This window comes from Somniosus microcephalus, chromosome 10, assembly GCF_052327205.1.
Source record: "Somniosus microcephalus isolate GS21.2 chromosome 10, FLI_Smic_1.0, whole genome shotgun sequence".
Classification (NCBI taxonomy): domain Eukaryota; kingdom Metazoa; phylum Chordata; class Chondrichthyes; order Squaliformes; family Somniosidae; genus Somniosus; species Somniosus microcephalus.
In genome coordinates, this window is record NC_140996.1 from 134,977,027 (window position 1) to 134,991,520 (window position 14,494).

Consider the following 14,494-nt stretch of genomic DNA (forward strand, 5'->3'; position numbering starts at 1 on the left):
GAGGGGTGGAGAAACGCGTCAGTGCTACGTGGAACGGCCCAGGCACTTCCGGACTCGGAACATGTTTCTGATGTCCGGAAACGCCCGAGCCCAGGTTGCGATATTTCCGGACTTCGGACATCAGAAACACGTTCTGAAGTCCGGAAAAACATGAAAATCGGCTCGGCCTCGATCCCGAGGTTGCCGGATTCAGGATGCTCAACCTGTATATACTCCATCAGTAATAAAAACTAAGATAAGCAAGCATTTTAGTAAGACTGAAAAAAGAGAGAGGAAAAATTGGATGGCGAAGAAACCGCATATTCCACTCATTGACGGACTAATGGCTGGTGTGACCTGCAAAGTCCTCAATGGTAAACTATTAAATGATAGAAAAGATCATCTCGGTGAGGCAATGGAACTGTATTAAAAGAACAAAGGAATAACTTTGGTAAAAGCATGGAAGAGGCCCACACAAACAAAAAGGTAAAATAATAGGAGAAATTAGAGAAAGAGAAAAAACTGCAAATACAGAAAACATAGAACTTGCATTTACATAAAGCCGATTTCACGACTTCAGGACGTCCCAAAGCATTTCAGTTAATTAATTACTTTCGAAGTTTGGGTTTGAGTACAGGAACAAGGATGTCTTGCTGCAGTTGTACAGGGCCTTGGTGAGACCACACCTTGACTATTGTGTGCAGTTTTGGTTGCCTTATCTGAGGAAGGATGTTCTTGCCATGGAAGGAGTTCAGCGAAGATTCACCAGACTGATACCTGGGATGGCAGGAATGATGTATGAGGAGAGATTGGGTTGATTGGGCTTATACTCACTGGAGTTTAGAAGAATGAGAGGGGATCTCATTGAAACTTATAAAATTCTAACGGGACTAGACAGACTAGATGCAGGAAGGATGTTCCCGATGGTCGGGGAGTCCAGAACCAGGGGTCACAATCTAAGGATAAGGGGTAAGCCATTTAGGACAGCGATGAGGAGGAATTTCTTCACCCAGAGAGTGGTGAACCTGTGGAATTCTCTGCCAAAGAAGGCAGTAGAGGCCAATTCATTAAATATATTCAAGAATAAATTGGATATATTTCTTAAGGCTAAAGGGATCAAGGGATATGGGGAGAAGGCAGGGACAGGGTACTGAATTTGAATGATCAGCCATGATCGCATTGAATGGCGGAGCAGGCTCGAGGGGCCGAATGGCCTACTCCTGCTCCTATCTTCTATGTTTCTATGTAAGTGCAGCCACTGTTGTAATGTAGCAAAAAATGTGGTAGTCAATTTGTGCACAGCAAGGTCTCAATGACCAAATAATCTATTTTTTGCAATTATGGTTGAAGAATATATTTGCACATTTTGAACATAGCTTTTGATATGTCAGGGCAAAAATGTTACCCAATAAAGTGTAGACCAAATGATCGATCTTGCTCATAATTTTTGCAGACACTTTCAGCTGACAGAATGGATGACAAAGGTAGCCTAAAAGTGGCTTTCCGCTACATTCCTCAGGGACCTAGAGGTATTTTAACCTTCATATCTAGTAATTTATGGTTATTTGGTGTTGTATCAACATGCTAATTGATGTTTCTCTACACAGGAAAAAAAGCAGGAGAAGTTCAGATTTGGGTGAAGGAAGCCTGTAATTTACCACAGATTAGGGCAAATCGTGTGGATCCATTTGTTAAATGGTAATAGGATTACTTTACTATTACACTCACTGTGTACTTTACCATATTATACTTCACCATGTCTTCTCCAAAGTAAGCGCGTTTATTAGATCTGTCTCCTCTTTCCATTCTAGGTGAGATTGTAAATGGTTTACATTCCTTGGGCACTGTCCACCTCGATTTCAAAACCACCATCACCATTGCCTCCTCCTGAAAAAACTCTCTATTGACCCCTCTTTTCTCACTAACTATCACCTCATTGCCAACCTCCCTTTTCTCAAGTTCTTGAACCTCACCTCCCAGGTCCATGCCCATTTCTACCGCAACTCTTAGTTTGAAAATCTCTAATCAGGTTTCTACCACCCAGTAACACCGAAATAACCCCAACCAAAGTTATGTAGCTGTGATTGTGGTGCATTATCCTATTTATCCTTCTTACAGCCCTTGACACTGTCATCTACACCATCTTCTTCCACCACTGCTCATCCATTGTCCATCTCTGCAGAAATTGCTTCGTTGCACTCTTCACTATCCAATTGCAGCTAGAGCATTACTACCAATCGCTTGTCTTCCTTAGTCCCCCAAATTAATCCTTGGCCTCTTCCTCCTTCTGATCTACATCCTGACTTATGGCTCCGTGTCTGCGAATAATGTTGCTATCATGTACACTGATGGCATTCAGATCTACTCCTTCACGCTGTCATTCATGCCTTTGTGACCTCCAGATTGATTACTCCAATGCTCTCCTGGCCAGCCTCCCCTCCTCCACCCTCCATAAACTTCAGCTCATGCATAACTTTGTTGTCCCTATCCTTTTCTATACCAAGTCCCACTCACTTCTCTGACCTTCATTGTCTCCAGTTCTCCAATAACTCGCATTTAAAATTCTCATCCTTGTGTTTTAGCCCAACCATGCCTTGCCCCTCCTTATCTCTGTAACCTCCTCCAGTGCTACAAACATCCTGCCCCACATTCTTTATTCCTGAATCTGGCTTCTTGTGCATCCTGTCTCTCTTTGCCCCACCATTGGTGGCTATGCTTTGAGCCACCTAGGCCTCACACTCTGGAATTACTTCCTTAAAATCTCCGCCTCTCCATTACTCTCTCCTCGCTTAAGATCCTCCTCAAAGCCTGTCTCCTGGACCAATCTTTTAGTCACCCCTTCTAATACCCCCCTTTTTGGTTTGGTGTAGATTTTTGTCTGACTACACTTCTGTGAAGCCGTAAGAATATTTTTCTATGTTTAAAAACTATATAAATGCAGGTTGTTGTAATATTTGTAGCTGCAATAGTAATGTCCATCACCAATAGTGGCTTGATAGCACCACTACTGACCGAGCTGGCCAAGTTCTGAAGGACATAGCTGCCAGTCTGGGCCTACGACAGGTGGTGAGAGAACCCACACGAGGAAAAAACTTCTTGACCTCATCCTCACCAATCTACCTGTCACAGATGCATCTGTCCATGACAGCATTGGTAGCAGTGACCACCACACAGTCATTGTGGAGACGAAGTCCCGTCTTCACACGGAGGACACCCTCCATCGTGTTGTGTGGCACTACCACCATGCTAAATGGGATAGATTCAGAACAGATCTTGCAGCTCAAAACTGGACATCCATGAGGCACTGTGGGCCATCAGCAGCAGCAGAATTGTATTCCACAACAATCTGTAACCTCATGGCCCAGCATATCCCTCAAGCCAGGGGAGCAACCCTGGTTCAATAAAGAGTGTAGAAGAGCATGCCAGGAGCAGCACCAGGTGTACCTAAAAATGCAGTGCCAACCTGGAAAGCTGCAACACAGGACTACATGCATGCTAAACAGCAGAACAGCATGCTATTAACATCGCTAAGCAATCCCACAATCAATGGATCAGATCAAAGCTCTGCAGTCCTGCCACATCGTCGTGAATGGTGGTGGACCATTAAACAACTAACGGGAGGGGGAGGCTCCATGAATATCCTCATCCTCAATGATGGTGGAGCCCAGCATGTGAGTGCAAAAGACAAGGCTGAAGTGTTTGCAACCATCTTCAGCCAGAAGTGCCGAGTGGATGATCCATATCGGCTGCCTCCTGAGGTCTCCACCACCACAGAAGCCAGTCTTCAGCCAATTCGATTCACTCCATGTGATATCAAGAAATGGCAGAGCGCACTGGATACAGCAAAGGCTGTGGGCCCTGACAACATCCTGGCTGTCGTGCTAAAGACTTGTGCTCCAGAACTAGCCGCGACAATGTGGAAAACTGCCTAGGTATGTCCTGTCCACAAAAAGCAGGACAAATCCAATCCAGCCAATTACCGCCCCATCAGTCTACTCTCAATCATCAGCAAACTGATGGAAGGTGTTGTCGACAGTGCTATCAAGCAGCACTTACTCACCAATAACCTGCTCACTAATGCCCAGTTTGGATTCCGCCAGGACCACTCTGCTCCAGGCCTCATTACAGCCTTAGTCCAATCATGGAAAAAAGAGCTGAATTCCAGAGGTGAGGTGAGAGTGACTGCCCTTGCCATCAAGGCAACATTTGAGTGAGTGTGGCATCAAGGGGTCCTAGTAAAACTGAAGTCAATGGGAATCAGGGAAAACTCTCCATTGGTTGGAATCATACCTAGCACAAAGGAAGATGGTTGTGGTGGTTGGAGGACAATCATCACAGCCCCAGGACATTGCTGCAAGAGTTCCTCAAGGCAGTGTCCTAGGCCCAACCATCTTCAGCTGCCTCACCAATGACCTTCCCTCCATCATACGGTCAGAAGTGGGAATATTGGCTGATGACGGCAGTGTTCAGTGCCATTCGCAACTACTCAGATAATGAAGCAGTCCATTCCCGCATGCAGCAAGACCTGGACAACATTCAGGCTTGGGCTGATCAGCTGCAGGTAACATTCGCGCCACACAAGTGCCAGGCAATGACTATCTCCAACAAGTGAGAGTCTAACCACCGCCCCTTGACATTCAATGGCATTACCATCGTCCAATACCCCACCATCAATATCCTGGGGGTCACCATTGACCAGAAACTTAACTGGACCAGCCACATAAATACTGTGGCAACAAGAGCAGGTCAGAGGCTGGGTATTCTGTGATGAGTTTCTCACCTCCTGACTCCCCAAAGCCTTTCCACCATCTACAAGGCACAAGTCAGGAGTGTGATGGAATACTCTCCACTTGCCTGGATGAGTGCAGCTCCAACAACACACAAAAAGCTCAACACCATCCAAGACAGAGCAGCCCGCTTGATTGGCACCCCATCCACCACCGTAAATATTCACTCCCTCCACCACCAGTGTACAGTGGCTGCAGTGTGCACCATCTACAAGAGGCACTGCAGCAACTTGCCAAGGCTTCTTCAGCAGCACCTCCCAAACCCACAACCTCTACCACCTAGAGGGACAAGGGCAGCAGGCGCATGGAAACACCACCACCTCCAAGTTCCCTCCATGTCACACACCATCCTGACTTGGAAGTATATTGCCAATCCTTCATCGTTGCTGGGTCAAAATCTTGGAACTCCCTCCCTAACAGCATTGTGGGAGTACCTTCACCACATGGACTGCAGCGGTTCAAGAAGGCAGCTCACCACCACTTTCTCAAGGGCAACTAGAGATGGGCAATAAATGCTGGCCTTGCCAGCGACGCCCACGTCCCATGAACGAATAAAAAAATATATAAGTTTTAAAAAAAATCTTGCATAGGCTGTGCGTTCCTGTTCACAAACTTTTATTTGTCAATGTTTCCCATTCAACTTTGCTGTGTCAACTACGTGAGGTAGTTGCGGGGCGGGGGCACAGGGAGAGGGGCGGCGGATACTGGGCGTCAATCATTTGTTTAATCACTTTTACCCATTCAATTGTGCAATTACAGGGGAATAGGTACCTACAGCAGACCCCTCCCAGTCTCATCATTCCTCTGCTTATCTCTTGTTACGACATCTTGCTACCTTCTCCTGGACAGTTTATTTATCATGAGGCTCCTTACTCAACCTTTTATCAGGTCCAGCTGTGCCTACTCGAAGGCCTGTTCTGTGTTATGTCCTTGTAACGAACTCTCTAATCTTTGTCTGACATGATTAGAATTGTTATGTATCATCAACTCAGGCACACTGCCGAGCTAGGGAAACCCGTACTTTATTATAAAACCATTGTTTCTTTTACAATTCCCCAATTAATGTTTTCTTACACTGGGGAGAGTGTGGCAAAACCAATTCTTTTCTCGACCGTGAACCCAGGTGTTTTGAGATCAGAGAAACTTTTGAGACCGCTGTAATTGCCTTTCTTTTTTTCCCCTGCTAGCTTCATCCTTCCAGATACAAGCAGAAAAAGCCGTCAGAAGACTCGGGTTGTGAAGAAAAGTAGAAATCCCACATTCAATCACACCATGGTTTATGATGGCTTCAGGACTGAAGACCTCAAGGATGCATGTGTTGAACTTTCAGTCTGGGACCACGACAAACTGGTGAATCATTTTCTTGGAGGATTGAGGATTGGCCTTGGCACAGGTAATAGTCTCTGAGACATGGAGGCTCAAAATAAAATCGATTGAATTTCATTGTAATCTACTGCAGCTGATTGGTAATTATCTTGTGAATTTCACAGCCTTAAACAATAAAACTCATGAAACAATTCTACAAATCAGAAGTTGAAATTTGTATTTTTTTTAAATGCTGGGTGCAGTGCTAGGGAATGTATTCAAGATTCGAATGCAATCCCCAGTCAGGTGATGACAAAATCTCCAAATAAAACTGTAGGTTAATTGGTATTGGAAAATGCATATAGTACAATTAGCTGCTTCAAGCTTGGTGACTTCACTGTGAGCCGCCTTGTGACAAGATACAACCATTTACCACTTGTTCCCATAGTGTCCGAGGTTGTAGCCCCTTTTTCACTAAAGGAGCTGTTCCTCCATTTTTGTTTACAGTCTATCTCAACTGTATTTGTCTTTGCTTACCTGGTGTGCAGGGCAAGCAGATTAGAGGACTCCTAGTCGATGAACCCCTTAGCCTGGCAAAATCCACTGTGTACAAGTCCAGGATGTGCAAGATTGCCATGGAGGGTCTCTGACTGCTTGCCCATGTTTTAATCTCTGGTACGCACACAGGTGATCACAGAATACAAACATGCGATGTCCACCAGTTTGGTCAAAGTTTTCTGAAACTGTTGGGCACATGGCTGCTTTATTGAGCTAAGACTCTAAAATTACAATACCGTGGTTTTTTTAAAATTCACATGCACCAAAATTCACCATTCCATCAGCCTGAACAAAAAAGGATTTCCACTGTCGACTGATTCCAGAGTAGTTCCTATACAGAGCTAGCTCATCAGTCTTGTGGGGAAAAGTACTTCCAGCAGGGAGTTGCAATAGTTTCCATCCTTTCCAAGCTGCAGTGGCTCTTTATGCTCCAGAGTTGATTTCACAATTCTTGACCTTACTTTCAACTCACTCGATAGCCTTACTTCACCATATGTTAGTAATGATCTCCAATTCTATGTCACTAAATGTATCCTCTACTCTTCTAACTCTGGACTTATCATTGTTCTCTCGTTGCTTTCATTCCATCTTGTCTCATATTCAGTTACCACACTCCTCTACTTTGAAGTTGCTTCATAGAATCATAGAATGGTTACAGCACAGAAGGAGGCCATTCAGCCCGTCAAGCCCGTGCTGGATCTCAGCTAGTTCCACTCCCCCGCCCTTTCCCCATAGCCCTGCAATTTGTTTTCCTTCAGGTACTTATCCAATTCTCTTTTGAAAGCCACGATTGAATCTGCCTCCACCACCCTTTCAGGTAGTACATTCCAGATCATAACCACTCGCTGTATAAAAACGTTTTTCCCCCTGTCGCCTTTGGTTCTTTTGCCAATCACCTTTAATCTGTGTCCTCTGGTTCTCGACCCTTCCGCCAATGGGAACAGTTTCTCACTATCTACTCTGTCTAGACCCCTCATGATTTTGAACACTTCTATCAAATCTCCTCTCAATCTTCTCTGCTCTAAGGAGAACAACCCCAGCTTCTCCAGTCTATCCATGTAACTGAAGTCCCTCATACCTGCAATCATTCTCGTAAATCTTTTCTGCACCCTCTCTAAGGCCTTCACACCCTTCCTACAGAGTGGTGCCCAGAATTGGTCACAATACTCCAGTTGAGGCTGAACTAGTGTTTTATAAAGAGTCATCATAACTTCCTTGCTTTTGTACTCTATGCCTCTATTTATGAAGCTCCGTTTCCCGTATGCTTTTTTAACCACTTTCTCAACCTGCCCTGCCACCTTCAACGATTTGTGCACATATACCCCCAGGTCTCTCTGCTCATGCACCCCCTTTAGGATTGTACCCTTTAGTTTATATTGCCTTTCCTTTTTCTTCCTACCAAAATGTATCACTGCACTTTTCGGGGTTAAATTTCATCTGCCATGTGTCCGCCCATTTTACCAGCCTGTCTGTCTTGAAGTCTATCACTATCCACCTCACTGCTCACTATACTTCCAAGTTTTGTGTCATCTGCAAGTTTTGAAATTGTGCCCTGTACTCCCAACTCCAAGTCATTAATATATATCAAGAAAAGCAGTGGTCCTACTACCGACCCTTGGGGAACACCACTGTATACCTTCCTCCAGTCCGAAAAAAAACCATTCACCACTACTCTGTTTCCTGTCACTTAGCCAATTTCGTATCCATGCTGCCACTGTCGCTTTTATTCCATGGGCTTCAACTTTGCTGGGAAGCCTATTATGTGGCATTTAATCAAATGCCTTTTGGAAGTCCATATACACCACGTCAACCGCATTGCCCTCATCAACCCTCTCTGTTACCTCATCAAAAAACTCGAGTAAGTTAGTTCAACACAATTTGCCTTTAACCGTGCTGGCTTTCCTTAATTAATCCACACACCGGGATAGAGCAGGGGAATGGGACTGACTGGATTTCTCTACAGAGAGCCAGCATGGACTCGATGGGCTCCACTTGACCCACCTCATTCCCCAGAACCAGATCCAGCAATGCCTCCTTCCTTGTTGGGCCGGAAACATACTTCTCCTGGACACACTTCAGAAATTCTTCCCCCTTTCTGCTCTACACTATTATTATCCCAGTCTATATTAGGGTAATTGAAGTCCCCCATTATCATTCCTATATAGTTCTTGCACCTCTCTGTAATTTCCCTGAAAATTTGCTCCTCTACATATTTCCCACTAGTTGGTGGCCTATAGAATACACCTAGTAGTTTAATGGCACCTCTGTTATTTCTTAACTCTAACCAAATAGATCCTATCCTTGACCCCTCCAGGACATTCTCTTTCTCCAGCACTGTAACATTCTCCTTAACCAATACTGCCACCCCACCTCCTTTCTTTCCTTCCCTATCTTTCCTGAACACCTTATAATCAGGAATATTTAATACCCAATCCTGCCCTCTTTTGAGCCACATCTCCATTATCACCACATCATATTCCCATGTGACTATTTGCAACTGCAGCTCACCAACCTTATTTCCCACACTTCGTGCATTTACATACATGCACTGTAAACCTGTCTTAGACCTTCTTGTATTCTCTCTTAGTGTGACCCACTTAATACCTTACTATTTCTTACTCTAGTGCTATCTGTCTCTCCCAATCCTTTGTGCACTTTGTTGCTCCTTTCTAATGCTACATCCTGGCGCCCATCCCCCTGCAAAATTAGTTTAAAAACCCCCGCTAGGACATTGGTTCTGGCTCTGTTGAGGTGCAACCTGTCCGGCCTGTACAGGTTCCTCCTCGTCATTTCCCTCCCAACAAAAGAACTATCTCAAAACCTTTCTGTGCTGCCCACTATTCTAATCTCAGTTTTCTCCTTCTGCTGGTATTCACTTTTTTTTCTTATTTCATGTAAAGCTCTTGGAGATGTGAGGAAATTTATAGGAGTGCTGTGCATCATTGATGTTGTGATGTAATTGATATATTGTGTGTTTGTAAACAAAGTTCAAAAGCGGCATTCTCCCTTTTTGACCATTCTTTTTATTGTACAGGTAAAAGCTATGGATTGACAGTGGACTGGATGGATTCTACAGAAGAAGAAGTATCTGTATGGGATAAAATGATTACGCATCCAAATATGTGGATAGAGGATGTGCTTCCTTTGAGAATGTTGAGGCTTAGCAAAATGTCAGGAAACTAAAATGAACTTTTAGATAAAAATTTTATAAAACTGGGTAAAGTCTTTTTTCAGTTTGGTGTAATCACAAGACTTTTGTGTCCACACACTAGTTCTGCTAATGTGGAGGAAAAGTTTTTCATTCTTGACTGTTATTTGCATTGGGCTGAAAATCATATCAGGATTTACCAAGTGCAATTTATTAAAGGAAAAGCCAAAGCTATATGTTGCTGTATTAAAATAAATTTTACAATGCCAGGATATTACACTTCAGTCTGAGTAACACTTCAATGCTGAAGATTCAAATTAATTTCTTCAGTCAGATGTCAATTTATTATTATGCTGATGCTTCAATATGTTTGGCTACTAACAAACTTACTTTTGCTTTGTTTATGTGAACTTAAGCATCAAATTAAGAAATGTATGCAGCCTTCATTTTATGTTGTAGCATTTAGAAAACAATGTCTTTATAATCAACTTGAGAATTGTTTGAGAAGCTAGGCAAGTATTAATAACATGAAGAAAATATTTTAAATGCTCTTGTTGCAAATGCATCCCTGCAGTCTGTCAGTTAGAAATATATATATGTATAATAAAGACACACAATATCATTTTGAGTGTTTTTTAAGTGAATGTTACTTGGGGGTTTGTTGTCAAATGGTATTGCATGTGGCTGGTACAGCAGGTGCAGTCCACCTGTATCGTGGAAGTTTTTAGCTGTAATTCCCATGCATGGTACGTTTGCAATTTCTGACAGAGGGACAGTGATTAGTAGACAAGCAGGGAATAACAGTAATAACAACTTGATTTATAAAGCACCTACACCTACATTTTCTGTAGTCCCCATAGGCTTCATTCACAATGAAGATAGATAGGAGAAAGAAGGGTATTTCCGAGAAAGGAAGTTATTAACATCAGCTAGCATGGGGACCAGGAGGGTAAGTTCAGTGGTTGAGTTGGGAGGGAACGGGGGTCAGTGGAGCAGGAAGCGAGTCTCGTGAAAGAGACGCAAGGTCAGGAATTGATGAAGTGCAAACTTTCAGGATTAGAGCTGGAGTGTGTGTGTGGGACTGCGGGGGAGGTTTGGAGTCGGAGTGGAGACAGCTGCATGGATGGTCTCAATTTTAGAGAAAAAGGAGGGAAGCTTCCCAGATCCACACCCATCTCCCTTGTAACTCCTGATTTGAATCTATCCAATCTGATTTCTGCCTCTCCCACAGCATCGAAATGACCCTAACCAAAGTCACAAACAAGATTCTCTTGTGACCATGCTGCATTATCCCTTCTTGGCCTCTCTGCAGTCTTTTATGTGGTCGACTACACCATCGTCCTCCAACGTCTCTCCCCTGTTGTGTAGCTTGGTGGGACTACCCTTATTTGGTTGTACTCTTGTCTATTTGATTGTAGCCAGAGTATTTCCAGCAATGGCTTCTCTCTCACTTCTGCACTATCGTTTCAGAAGACCCCGAAAGAATCCAAACTTGACCCCCTTATGTGCCACCCTTTAGAAACATCATGTGAAGACATAGTGTTAGCTTACACATGTACAATGCTGACACCCAGCTCTACCTGTCCTTGACCCCTCCACTGCCTCTGCTGTCAGACTGCTTGTCTAACATCCAGTCTTGCATGAGGCGCAATATCCACTAGTTAAACATTGGGAAGTCCGAAGCCATCGACTTCAGCCACAATCTGCATAAGAACATAAGAAATAGGAGCAGGAGTAGGCCATTCGGCCCCTCGAGCCTGCCCCGCCATTCAATAAGATCATGGCTGACCTGATCTTGGCCTCAACGCCACTTTCCCGCCTGCTCCCCATAACCCTCGACTCCCCTATAGCTAAAATAGCTGTCTGTTTCCGCCTTGAATATATTTAATGACGCCGCCTCCACAGCTCTCTGGGGTAGAGAATTCCAAAAATTCCCGACCCACTGAGAAGAAATTCCTCCTCATCTCCATTTTAAATGGGTGACCCCCTTAACCTGAAATTATGCCCCCTAGTTCTAGATGGCCCCACGAGGGGAAACATTCTCCCTGCATCTACCCTGTCAAGCCCCCTCAGAATCTTATGTTTCAATAAGATCACCTCTCATTCTTCTAAACTCCAATGAGTATAGGCTCAACCTTTCTTCATAAGACAACCCCTTCATCTCGGGAATTAACCTAGTGAACGAGCGAATGTCTGAGCGAGCGGACCTGTGGGAGGAATGGAGTCGGAGACTGGGGATAAAGGCAGCGTGGAGCAGAGACCTGGGAGTCTGAGCGAGCAGACAACCTGTGAGGGAGACAGTCAGCAAGCGACACAATGAAGGAGTGATGTCAGAATTCAAAGGTGTGGCTGGCACAAGGGAGCTGAGAGGTGCGTAAAGGTATTTGTGGTAAGTTTTCTTTTGTTCTGTTTGAGTATATTTCTGCTAAGTAGATCATAGCCTATCTAAATAGAGGGAAGTGCTGAATGGTGGGTAGCTGTTGAGTGTTTCTTGTTAAGTTTTAAGTTTATTTCTGCTAAATTACCTCCATAGTCTGGTAAATCAAGGCATGGCAGGGCAGCTCAGTCCCGTGATTTGCACATCCTCTGCCATGTGGGATATCCTGGACGCTTCTTGCGGCCTGGACGACCACGTGTGCAGGAAGTGTCGCCAACTGCAGCAACTCGAGCTCCGGGTTTTGGAACTTGAGCGGTAGCTGGAGTCACTACAGTGCATCTGCGAGGCTGAGAAATACTTGGAAAGCACGTTTCTAGAAGTGGTTACCCTACTGTAATGATATCAGCAAATAGTGATGGTATTTGCCTGTTTGATTATTTATGCCTTACCAGCATATTTGCCTGATTGATTATTTATGCCTGACCAGCAGAGGGCATGTGAGAGACAAGCAGTTTAGTTTAGTTTTAGTTTCGTTTTAGATGGATCTCTAAGATGGTGTCTCCTGTAATGCTGTTAACATAGTTGAACAAACTTTAGATAAAAAGACATTCTCTTTCATGATTGTGTCGTCATTGAACCCACATACAAACCAATACACCTACGGCCTCAATGTGCAGACAGAGAGGGAATGGGTGACCGCCAGACAGAGGAGGAGGACCAGGCACGTAGGGCAGCAATCCCCAGAGTGCATCTCACTCGCTAACCAGTTCGCAGTTCAGGAAACTGGTGGGGGTGATGGCTTCTTTGGGGAAAGCAGCCAGAGCCAAGGCCACGGCACCACGGGTGGCTCAGCTGCACAGAGGGGGAGTGGGGAGGAAGAAGCGTGGAAGAGCAACAGTGATGGGGGGATTCATTGGTTAGGGGAACAGATAGGTGTTTCTGTGAACACAGACATGACTCCAGGATGATATGTTGCCTCCCTGGTGCCAAGGATTTCACTGAGTGGCTATAGGACACTGAGGGAGGTGGGTGAACAGCCAGAGGTCATTGTCCATATCGGTACCAACGACATGGGCAGAAAGAGGGATGAGGTCCTGTAGGCAGAGTTTAGGGAGCTAGGAGAGAGAATAAAAAGCAGGACCTCAAAGGCAGTAATCTTTGGATTACTCCCGGTGCCACGTGCTAGTGAGTACAGGAATAGGAGGATAGAACAGATGAATGTGTGGCTGGAGAGATGGTGCAGGAGGGAGGGCTTTCGATTTCTGGGGTAGGTGGGACCAGTACAAGCCAGACAGGTTACACCTCAACAGAGCTGGGACCAATAATTTCGCGGGGAGGTTTGCTAGTGCTGTTTGGGAGGGTTTAAACTAGCTTGGCAGGTGGATAGGCACCAGCATATAAGAGTAGAAAAGAGAAATAAGGTGCATAAAAGAGTGAGTGTGTTGGATAGTACTAGCGAAGAAAGTAGTACTAGAGGCGGAAGTAGTACCACACTAGATGGGAGCAGACTAAGAAAGATTACGAAAATTCAAAAATGGGTTTAGAATGCATGTACGCAAATGCACAAAGTGTGGTGAATAAGGTTGGTGAGCTACAAGCACAATTAACTGTGTGGCAATAATGGAAATGTGGCTTAAAAACGGTGAAGACTGGGCACTTAATGTTCAAGGGGACAAGGTGTTCAGAAAAGATAGGGAAGGGAAAAAGGGAGGTGGGGTGGCAGTGCTGATTAAGGAAGACACTGTAGTGTTGGAAAGGGAGGCTGTTCTTGAGGGGACAAGGACAGAATCCATTTGGTTAGAGTTGAACAAAAAGGATATGATCACGCTATTGGGGTTATTCTATAGGCCTCCAAATAGTGAGAGGGAGGTAGAGGAGCAAATCTGCAGGGAAATCGCAGAGATATGCAAGAGCTGTAGAGTGGTGATATTGGGGGACTTTTAATTACCCAAATATTGATTGGGATAATGCTAGCATAAAGGGAAAGGAGGGGGAGGAATTTCTGAAATGTGTTCAGGAGAATTTCCTTGACCAATATGCTCTTGGCCCAACTAGGAAGGAGGCATTGCTGGATCTAGTGCTGGGGAATAAGGTGGGCCAGGTCGACCAAGTGTCTGTGAGAGAACACTTGGGTACGAGTGATCATCGTATCATAGGATTTAGATTAGCAATGGAGAGGAGCAAGGAACAATCTAGAGTGGAACTTCTAAACTGGAATAGGGCTAACTTCAATGGGATGTGAAAGGATCTAGCCTGGGTAAAATGGAACCAAAGACTGACAGGAAAAACTGTAATGGAACAATGGGTGATCTTTAAGGAGGAGATGTTCCAAGTATAGGC

General features: G+C 44.6%; 1 protein-coding gene across 19 annotated transcripts in view; it reads left to right on the forward strand.

Moving 5' to 3' along the window:
- sytl2a (synaptotagmin-like 2a) overlaps nucleotides 1–10,399 on the forward strand; it is a 156,161-nt gene extending 145,762 nt beyond the window's left edge. For all 19 annotated transcript variants that reach the window (XM_085998842.1, XM_085998843.1, XM_085998852.1 and 16 more), the window contains 4 exons: nucleotides 1,433–1,508; nucleotides 1,587–1,677; nucleotides 5,954–6,159; nucleotides 9,664–10,399. In XM_085998842.1, coding sequence (XP_085854968.1) covers nucleotides 1,433–1,508; nucleotides 1,587–1,677; nucleotides 5,954–6,159; nucleotides 9,664–9,812 — 522 coding nt within the window. In that variant the 3' untranslated portion in view covers nucleotides 9,813–10,399. The remainder of the gene's footprint in view (nucleotides 1–1,432; nucleotides 1,509–1,586; nucleotides 1,678–5,953; nucleotides 6,160–9,663) is intronic.
- Nucleotides 10,400–14,494: the final 4,095 nt, after the last annotated feature.